The 10,251-nt window shown below is 41.6% G+C and overlaps 1 protein-coding gene across 1 annotated transcript; it reads left to right on the top strand.

Annotated features, from left to right (window-relative positions):
- Window positions 1–3,579: 3,579 nt before the first annotated feature.
- HS6ST3 (heparan sulfate 6-O-sulfotransferase 3) lies at window positions 3,580–7,329 on the top strand. Its single transcript, XM_010020408.1, has 2 exons — window positions 3,580–3,758; window positions 6,348–7,329. Exons 1-2 carry the CDS (start codon window positions 3,580–3,582, stop codon window positions 7,051–7,053), a joined length of 885 nt encoding a protein of 294 aa, XP_010018710.1. The 3' UTR covers window positions 7,054–7,329.
- Window positions 7,330–10,251: the final 2,922 nt, after the last annotated feature.

The following is a 10,251-nucleotide window of genomic DNA, read 5'->3' as shown; positions in this document are numbered from 1 at the left end:
TACAGCTCACGCCAGAGCTGGCACCTACACTTGGTCAGCTGCATTCCTCTCCAGACACACACCACTGCCTGTGTTGAGCAGCTCCTCGCTGGCTTCAGAGGTTGCTTAGACATGTAGCTTATATGTAGACCACTGCACTTAGATCTTTTACCCAGAAAGGAGTATCTAGTCCCTTCTCTGACCAGGCATGTCCTACCAGGTTTAGCTGCACTGTTTGTGTCACTGGGATAACAAAAAGAGTAGTTAACCAACAGAAGCTTATGGCCAATTTGGAAATAGGAAACAGTGGACAGGTTGGATTCAAAGCCATGGGACAAAATCTCAGAGGTATAATGAGACATATCTAAAATGTTACGATTATGTACCTAAAACTGCAAGCTGTTTTGTGGTTTTGTTTTATTTTACTGTTCTGGAGTCAATGGCAAGTTTCCTTAAATATGGACTAAGTATCTACCGGATGTTACAGCCACCATTTTAAATAAGCACAGTGCTCATCATCCCAGTTATGAACAGCAGAAGTGGTGGGTGCTCAGATCCTCTGAGAAAACAGCCATTTAAGTGTTCTTCCTACATGCTGAATAGGTGATGTATGTGGTAAGGGTGGATAAACATTGACTTCTTAATGTTATTTGCTGTTCTTTCAGTAAAAGACTTGTAAAGAAACCCATGACAACTTGAGAGTTCAGCTAATAGTATTAAGGTCACAAACTTTCTTAAAGGATGTCTTAGAAAACCATTCTCATCACAGTGGTCTAGCATCCTGTGACAGATGCTAAGCTTAAGAAACCTATCTGCTCTTGCTACATAATCTTTGCAAAAGTCTGTGGGCTGGATAGAGTTTCTCTGTCTGGCTTGGTGGATAAGCTGTATGATGCTTCCTGCAGCCCAATGGACATGCCTGTAGTTTGTGTGCTGTTTCATAGCTTTTTTGTAATAGTACTGTTTTTCTGAATAAGAAGTATACAGTCAGTTCTTGTTATGTTGGGCAAGTTATCTGTAAGTTAAGCACAACATAGATGCAGTGACACTCTGCACAGTAATGCTGCCAGCCACGAGATGATACATTTGCTTTACGGTAGAAAGACTTTGACCAGTTTGGATCACCCCAACAATGTTTCTTTGCCTTCTGCTTTCCCCCACCATCCTTGTTGCATGCTCTTACTCCCTAATTGTTCATGTATTGCTTTCTCCTTATTTTTGTTTCATTTGTTTACTCTATTTGGAGGATGTATAGATGTAGCACTTGGGGACATGGTTTAGTGGTGGGCTTGGTAGTGCTGGGTTAACAGTTGGACTCAATGATCTTAAAGGTCTTCTCCAAGCTAAATGATTCTATGATTCTCTTCACCATTACCCATACTGATGACACTTTGCCTGATGAGAGGTTGCTGATCGGTGGTTAACTATGTTACTGCCCTTGAGAACTTGGGCTTCAGGATAACACTGGGAAGCATAAGACTTTTGTTCACATAATGCAGATCCTTCTCAACCCTTTGTCTTGCCACTAACCTCTGTTGTTAGCAGAAACGTGCTGCTAGGCTGGATTTGCTGGGTATTTCGGGCCTTTCTTTGGGAGCACACTCACTTCCAGGCTTAAAGCTGCTAGCTACTTGTCTCAACTTGGGTTATAAACTTGACCAGGGCTTTTATTTCCCCTGCTACCAGGAAGAAACAGAACGTGGATAGTTTTATGATGCACCTGGGTTTTTCAGTTGTTTTGATTCTTCTTTCTTCCATCTGTTAGTATCTTCCAAAATATTCTCCAGTGACTCTTTTTCTCCACCTCAAATATTCCTCTGTCTCTGCATCAGCTGCTATGAGTGCACTGTTCTCCTTTTATGAAGATGCCATTCATCCTTCTTCCCCTGGAGGCCCTACAGGATGTTTTTATTCTTTATGTGTGGTGATCCTTCACGTATTTAGTAAATCTCCCTCAGCTGGGACGTCTGTTCCATGGTGATAGAAGAGGCAAAATGCCCTGGTTTGGGATCACCTCTGCTAGTAGCAGAGTCTTCTCCTCTGAAATTCATTTCTAAACCAGAGCAATTCTACTGAAGGATTAATGTAAGATTAGAGTATTAAATTATTAGAGTATTAAATATAAGGTATTAAAATACCTTATAATGTGAAAGAAATACATGTTCTTAGGTTATACCTAGAAACACTTTTAGCTGTTCTATTAATTAAAGGTTTTCTTTGCCTAATGCTGATGAAGACACTGGATTTCATGCGAGTAGGACTAAAGCCTTCTGAATTCCCAAGTGCTTTTTAATTATGGTGTAGTATGCAGCCCGATGTTTCACACCAGTGCTTGTTAGCGCCCTTGCATGGATCATCAGGCCCTTGCTGCAGCCATCACAGTGCTTAGCGCGTGTCCAGAAAATCAACTGTCCTGTAGTGGCAACTTCAATAACCCACAGATTTCAGTACATTATGCTCAAAAGGAGATCGTTTGATCTGGGGAAGTTGTATAAAGTTCTCTTTCAGGAGCAGCTAACACCATGACTAGTGGGCTGGTGTTGTTTGAAATGTAATCTAAACTGTTCGTACATGTCTAATGTTTGTATAGACAGCCACAACATGCATTGGCAAATACACACTATGCAGTTACTGTGATTTTTCTTTCATTGACAACTGCAGCTTATGGCCAGATTCCAGTTTAAATTTTTACACACACACACATACACACAAACATTAATATGCAGACATAGCTAGAGATATAGATGTAGATTAGAGATATAATTTGTATGGTTTTAAAATAATTTGGAATGTTTTGTGTAGAATATCTCAGTGACAGGCCAGCGTATTGTGCTTGGCCAGCCTTTAAGAACTGAGGCTGTCTGTGACAGCAGTTTGAGTAATCAATGATGGGAGTCTGTTGAAATGGAGCCAATAAATCTGTGATGAGTTTACTTTGTCAAAGAAGTTTACAGAAGTTATTACTTAATTCTTTTCTGAGTATTATTTCCCACCGTGGGTAGCTGTGGAGTTTAACGTAGCCATGTAAGCATGAGCGTGGGTGACACAAGTAGGGGTCATTTACACTGATGAGAACAAGTGCACATCTGTATGCAGATGTGAACAGGCATGTTCAGTATATAGCTGACTTGATGTTCTTTTACTGAACAGCGATGAAAAGAGAGACTGAAGGCCATCCCCAGTTTCATATTTTTATGAGTGGCTTGTCTTTATTGTGAGCTGACTCCTGAGCCATGTCTAGTGTGATCACTGTATTAGGCACTGAGAGCTCTGCTACATTTAAACCATAAATGTCAACATTTTAAAAGATTTCCTAAGATAATTTTTATAATTTCCCAACTGAAGCAGATGTGCATGACCTATTTATTTTACTTATATCATATTTTAGAGGCATGACATCTTTTTCGCTATAAGAAAAATTTGTCCATGACTGCTTTACATCATCCCCCAGTCCTCTGTGTAGTGTTGTAACAGTGTCATCTGGACAGTGCCCAGATCAGGTGGAAGAAATCTTAAGGTCTTGCAACCTCAGATTGGTTAAAAGAGTGATGGAGAGTCAGGAACAAAAGGTTAAATAGAAGGCTGTAAATTTTGTATGCGATGGGGATAGCTGTGCTCTTAGTTGCACCTCAGAAACTAAATGAGTGTCAGGCTGCTGTTAATGGTTGTCTACCAGATGAAGAAGCCATCCAGTTGATAACGCCAGAAGGTAAGTCTCTGAAAGAAGCACAAATAGGAAGCAAATTGATCAGGGTAGTGACAACAGATGCAGACGTAAGGTAGTCACAAGGAGTAGCAGCAACAGACTGGCAAAAGTTTCTCTCCCAGTCTGCATAAGGGAAGCCACGGATGTTATACAAAGATGTGCTGTCCTTATTTCCCTGCATTTGCTTTGTACTCTTGTTTATTGCACATCACACACATTTACATATCCAGGCACGAAATGGAAATGATCAGTGCAAAGTAGGTATTTTTGTTAATTGTTGTTGCTCTGTGTCATGCCTGACTGGGTCTGCTGGAGATAGGTGAGGAAAGACAGAACTATTATTAGAAGTACAAATAATTGTCAAGAGCAACTTTTAAAGCCACCTGCTACCACATATGAACATCAAAAATTATCCTAAGAGGTGAAGGGCAGCATTAAGAGGACAGAGGCAATACCATGTCTCTGTCAATGTAGATGTTGGCAACTGCTTCTGAATCTTGACCATCTGTGGGTTTTTTTCATTTCTGCTCCCTGGGAGCTTCAATCATTTTCTGTCACGACCCTATCAGTGCCTGGTTGCAACAACAGTGTCTTATGCCAAGAGCTGATGGGTGTCTTAGAGTTGGGCTGCTTTATCTGCACGACCCTAGTGAAATGTGTCTGCTTTTTGTCCCAGTAGTTGGAAAGCAATTCTTAACATGCTTTCATACATGCAAGGCAGAGCCAAGATGAGCATTCAATTTGAGAAGGGAAAGCTGTGCTTGAAGTGCTTAAAGATAGTGCTTTTCATAGTGGACCTATATTGCAGAGGACACAGGAGGGTTTCTGGTACTTCCTACTCTGCAGAAGTGCAAGAGGGGTTTTAGAAATATCTGTGTATGAATGGTTGCATGATCCTTGGGTTCACCGTTGATGTGGGCTGTGTAAGCAATTGAAGTGGATCAAAATAGTTGAAGTGCAGTTTGGTCATGTGTGAACAGCAGCAAGAAAACCCAAGCTCCAAATGAGTTAGTTTGGAAATATTATCCTTCAGAGTATCATCTGATGCGAACACAAGTCACAGCTTCCAAATGGCACTCCCTAGTTTATATCCTTCCACCTGTAGCCCTTCAGCTACAACGTAATTCTGGAAAACAGATGTTTCCATTAGATAGTAGTTCAAAAAATGACCCTGCAGCAGAACATGGTACGTAGTTTGGCCTCATAGGCTTATTCCAGAAACTATATTACACTTTATATATAAAACTCAGAATGAATAAGGACAAAGCATTCAGCCCTGATTTCTTTTACTTGGTCTGAGCTGGGGAATATATTTGGATTATTTTAGGAATATCTGTTTTTAGAACAAATGTGAGGTTTATGGAGAAGTTACAGGGAATCTTTAGTGGCAGAAAATGGGTAATACCTGGAAAAGAAAGATAATTCTCTTGGAGATTGTCATAAATTTTGAGATTTTTCATTTAAGTGGCATTAGCTCTTGGATGAGATGGCCCATACATTACTTGCTTTATCCTTCTCTAGGCTCATGAAAAAGTACTGAGATCAGACTTTTCTTAAGAAATCTTAAGGCTCATGATTTATTAATGTATTGTTTGCAGTCAGATGAGTCATGCAAACTCACGAGCCTATTTTGGTACAAGACTGTGTGTTAATTTTAGTCATGAATCTTCTGCTGATTATTGTAGCTGACAGAAATCATAAGTATTTTGGTTTTGCTTTGTCTTTATGATATCACCCTGTAATTCAGGTGAGTTGTTATTGAATAAAACATTTCTTAGTAAGAAACTTGAATCTGCAAAAGCCTGCTTCAAGCATACTCAATTGCAGTCCATTTCAGACTGCCATAAGTAGATGTACAAACTGAATTCACTAGCTAAAAGATGAACTGGTAATGTGAGTTCTGCAGTTATTTGCTCTGTTTCAAATCAATATTTCTTGGTGTCTTTTTTGTATTCTTGACAGGTGAGGCTGAATAATGATAATCTTTATATCAACAGATGCTTTTGTACTACACAATTATAACTAATTTCAGTCAAGCACTTGTCTAAAATTAAGTCATATGAATGGATTTTAGGTCTCTCATTATCTTCACTCCAACCCATTTAATAGTAGGGTCCTTCTTAAGTAGGTGACTCATGACAGTCTTCCACATGGTGTTATTTTTAGCACTTGCAGCTTCCACATGAAATTGCTCATGCTTCTCTTACATTCTGACCAAGTGCTGTGTGGATTATCATCTTGTGCATCTTGTGAGACATGCATGTCTCAGTCCAGGAGAGAAGTGGCAAGATTATATAAAGCTCTTTTCCCCATTTCTGCTATTACTGAGGGTTAGCATTTCAAAGCAAGGGGAGTACACTACAGTTAATTGGCTTCTACATAAAGTAACTAACACTGAACAGTTGATAGGTCAAGGAATACTGTTTCTCTGATAGCTGCTTATTTACGCTTATCTCTCCCTTTCTCCCAATTTACCTTGTATTTTATCCACAGTATTTATGAAGCTTTAAGCTTTTTACTGTCTCAGGAGCAGTCACTTAAAATGCCTGTATTACACTGGAAAAAGTGAAGGGGTGGTGGCAGTGACTGCTAATCGATTTATTGGAGAATAGAGAAGTGAAATCCACTGAATCTTAAAACTGTGTGTAATTGTATGTTTCAGGAACTTCTATTACATCACGATGCTGAGGGATCCCGTGTCACGGTACTTGAGTGAATGGAAGCATGTTCAGAGGGGTGCAACGTGGAAAACCTCCCTTCACATGTGTGATGGAAGAAGCCCAACACCAGACGAGCTGCCTACCTGTTACGAAGGGGACGACTGGTCTGGGGTCAGTTTACAGGAATTCATGGATTGTAGCTACAACTTGGCCAACAACCGCCAGGTGCGCATGCTGGCAGACCTGAGCCTGGTGGGCTGCTACAACCTGACTTTTATGAATGAGAGTGAAAGAAATATGATTCTTCTCCAAAGCGCCAAGAACAATCTGAAAAATATGGCCTTCTTTGGGCTCACGGAATTTCAGAGGAAAACGCAGTATCTCTTTGAGAGGACATTCAACCTGAAATTCATTTCCCCGTTCACGCAGTTCAACGTTACGCGGGCCTCCAACGTGGACATAGGTGAGGATGTGCGGCAACGGATAGAGGAGCTGAATTTCTTGGACGTACAGCTGTATGAATATGCGAAGGACCTGTTCCTGCAGCGCTTCCAGTACTCCAAGCAGGAGGAGCATCAGAAGAACCGGCTAAAGAGGCGAGAGGAGCGGCGGCTGCTGAGGGAGCAGAGAGCTCACCAGTCACCAAGGGAAGAGGCAGCAGAAGTAGCCGTTACTGAAGATTATAATAGTCAGGTTGCAAGGTGGTGATGCTCCTCCGTCTTGGCTAACTGATGAGAGGATCAGAGAATTTGTGCAACTTGGCTACCTGGGAATTAGCCAAGGAAGGCCCATGCTTTGGTAAATGAGACCGCATCTGACAACTAGCTACCCCTCCTTGACACAGTTTTTCTTGGTTTCTGCCAGTGAGGAGAATGTATTTTTTTCTCAATAGGCATTGATTAGTGTTATTAAATGACAGTAGAATAGATTCCTGTCCAAAAAGACTTCCTTCAAAGCCCTTAGCTATGAGGATGGGTTGAAGAGAGAGCTATATCCTTTGTGTTAACAGATGTACCCTAAACAATTTGAGCTAGCAAAACTTGCGCAGACATGTATGAAAAATCAGAAAAAAATACCTGGTTTGGTTCCTCTGTGGTGTGAGAGCTGGTTTATTTCATACTGTCCTTTGCAACTGTACTGCGTAGCTTTCTGGTGAATGAAACGGAGGAAAGCACGTTGCCCTTTGACCTTCTACATGCTGTGTTTTGATTAAGGGAAGAATTTGATGAGGTGATTAAAAATGACCTAGGAAATGTGGGACTGGGGCATTGCTTGTTCTGTTCTGTTAGCCAGTAGTCAGAGATGATTTATAAGTGAAGTGGTGGGGGGGTTAGCTTATTTCTCTGCAGATGCTGAGAGTACTGAACCCAGCCAGCTAGCAGCCACCCTCCTGAGCATGTGTGGCAAAGGCAAAGCCTTGAGAAATGAGGTCCATGCAACAGCTAGGCACATATCATGGAGATTATCTGGCTGGAGGCAATGAAATCAGCTTTTGCATTCACAAAAGGTGAAGAGGGGGCAAGCAAACTACGGGGAAGAGGAAAGAGAGAGCAGGAAAAGCTGAAATATTAGTGTGACATTTTCCGGATTTGCTTTGAAAGCCTGGAGAGACATTGTCTGTGAGGGTAGGCAGGGTTATGATATTGTCTGTTAAAATACATTGATGCCAACTGAATACAATTTAAATTGGTTTTCTCTCTAACTACAGTAGTGGCTAGAAAAAAAATCAGCTTTCCGTTTTTTAGGATCCATGATGGCTGTGTGGAAAGTCTTGATATTTATTACTCTGTATGAAGATTCTTTGTAAATTTATTGTTTCCATGATGAGAGATCTGTATCTGGATTTGTTCTTTGTCTAGAAAAAGATTCAATGGGTTCTTCCTCCACGTGTTACATTCTTGTGGTTAAACTGCATCTATTTATTCCAGGATTTTATGTTGTTCCACTTGCATTAGTGAAATTTTACAAAAGAGGGTCCTGTGCACCATAGATCTTTCGAGAGAGTTTTTTTTCTTCTTCTTCTAGCATAAATGTAAAGCATCAGGAGGAATTTCTCTAAGTGCCTCAACGTGGCTGCTAAATCAACATGCTGAAAGTATATTATTGCATGCATGAATGAAACCTTACAGATTTGCTAATTAGAAATACTGGAGTACCTGATGTGGATGTACATTTCTCATTTATTTTCAAAATTCAAGGTTTTTATCCAGTGGGTAAAAAAAAAAGTGTTACAGAAAGAAAGAGGCTGAATTTGAATATTTGTCCCTTCATTTCCAAGTCTTTTTTTTTTTAGTGCATCCTGTATCTTCTTCTGACAATGCTATTGCTACTTATCTATGCACAATATCAAAAATGATCTAAACATCATGTTGAGAGTTAATGCATACAATAATACAGTAAACACTGAATATCATAACAGCTGTTAAGAAGTGAAGAGGGCTGTTGGGATGATGCCTCGTTATCAATGTAGTTTATTAGCAATATGCTATTTTACGCCTGATTGTCAATGTGATACTTCTGGGGTGAGTAGTGATGGGGTTTGATCCCTAATACCTGCTCCACTGTGGCTTATGTGCACCCCTTCCCACCTCTGTGTTCAGAAGGGAAAACACAGGACTGCAGATCATTATTCTCCTGCTTGGGATATCTGCCTTAGAGAAGAGTGATGAGCTCTCTAGATTCCCCAGATGGTGCTGCTTGGATCTCCATAGCCTGGAAGAGGTGCTCAGACACCTCGCTCACGTATGGACACCAACCTTCTAGTGTTTAAATAGAAATGTTTGCAGTCTAGGTATGAAGCTCGCTCTGGCTGTCCTGGCTGCAGCACAGGGAGGCCATGAAGAACTAAGCCTGACCGGTATTATTGCACCTTTACTGCAATACAGGTAATTCACAGTGATTTGACAACTTATCTGCTCATACCAGGGCTTCAGGCTGGGCTGGCCCTTTGGAAGCAAGGAGCCTTCTGGCTGGTGATGCAGGAATGACAGGAGCTGTTGCATCTCCCCGTTTCCTGGGCCCGCTGCTGCATCTTGCTGCAGACCCTGCAGGAAGAGGGGATGGATGCCTTCAGCACCTGATATTCTATGTCCAGAATTTGCAGATGCACTCCGTGCTTCCGTGAGGAGCATGCTGGGGGGACCCCGAAGGGCCAGAGGCAGGGCTGCGCAGGAGAATAGCCAGCCACATGAGAGAAAAGATGCAAGGCCAAGTTCACATAAGGAGGAAGGTAAGTGAGAAAGTAGAATCAGTCCCAGCCCATCTTTTGTGGTAAAGCATATTTTCTTTTCCCCCCAGTCACAAAAAACGGGTCCCTTTCGTCTCATCCTTGCCTCTTTCCCCAGTGGGCCACCTCTCTGCGCCGCTCACAGCAACAGGGGACTCATTTTGTATTTAGAAAATGCAGTGTTATCTTTTCAGGAGAGAGGAGCCAGAGCTCAGCAATGGTTCCCCAGAGCCTCACCAGTGACTTTACGTATCAGTTTCAGCTGTTTAAGCACACCAACCATTCTCCAGACTATTCCTTCTGCTTGACACAAAACAAAGCCTAATGAGGAAAATCAAAACAATCTTTGGGTGGTTTACATTAGCTTTAATAGTTTGGCAATACGTTAATGCAATGCCTAACCTTTTCATCAGCCATTTCCCAGGAGACAAGATTAGGGTCCTGAAGAGCTGTTAATGTACTGTAGCATCTATGGTAACAGGATTTGCCTTAACGCTTGGGATTTAGTTAAAATTGGAGTTGATTTGTTTGGGATTTTTCTCCCTGGAGCCTGTGTAGCAGATAGCCCTGGACGTACAGGAGTAGTTGTCAGGGTAGATCTTGCCCAGAGGCTCTGGGACTGAAGGACCTGGCACCTCCCTCCCCAGCTCCAACAGTAGATCCAGCAAACTCACTGCGCC

The sequence above is a fragment of the Nestor notabilis genome, unplaced genomic scaffold (assembly GCF_000696875.1).
Source record: "Nestor notabilis isolate BGI_N333 unplaced genomic scaffold, ASM69687v1 scaffold7168, whole genome shotgun sequence".
Classification (NCBI taxonomy): domain Eukaryota; kingdom Metazoa; phylum Chordata; class Aves; order Psittaciformes; family Psittacidae; genus Nestor; species Nestor notabilis.
The sequence above is the reverse complement of the archived record's forward strand: the minus strand, read 5'-3'. Positions and strand labels throughout refer to the sequence as shown.

Excerpts from the sequence above, each read along its gene's own strand:
- HS6ST3 (XM_010020408.1), top strand. The coding sequence starts at position 3,580 with ATGGGGATAGCTGTGCTCTTAGTTGCACCTCAGAAACTAAATGAGTGT. Across the intron at positions 3,759-6,347 it reads ACAACAGATGCAGACGTAAG|GAACTTCTATTACATCACGA; the intron begins GTAGTCACAAGG and ends TGTATGTTTCAG.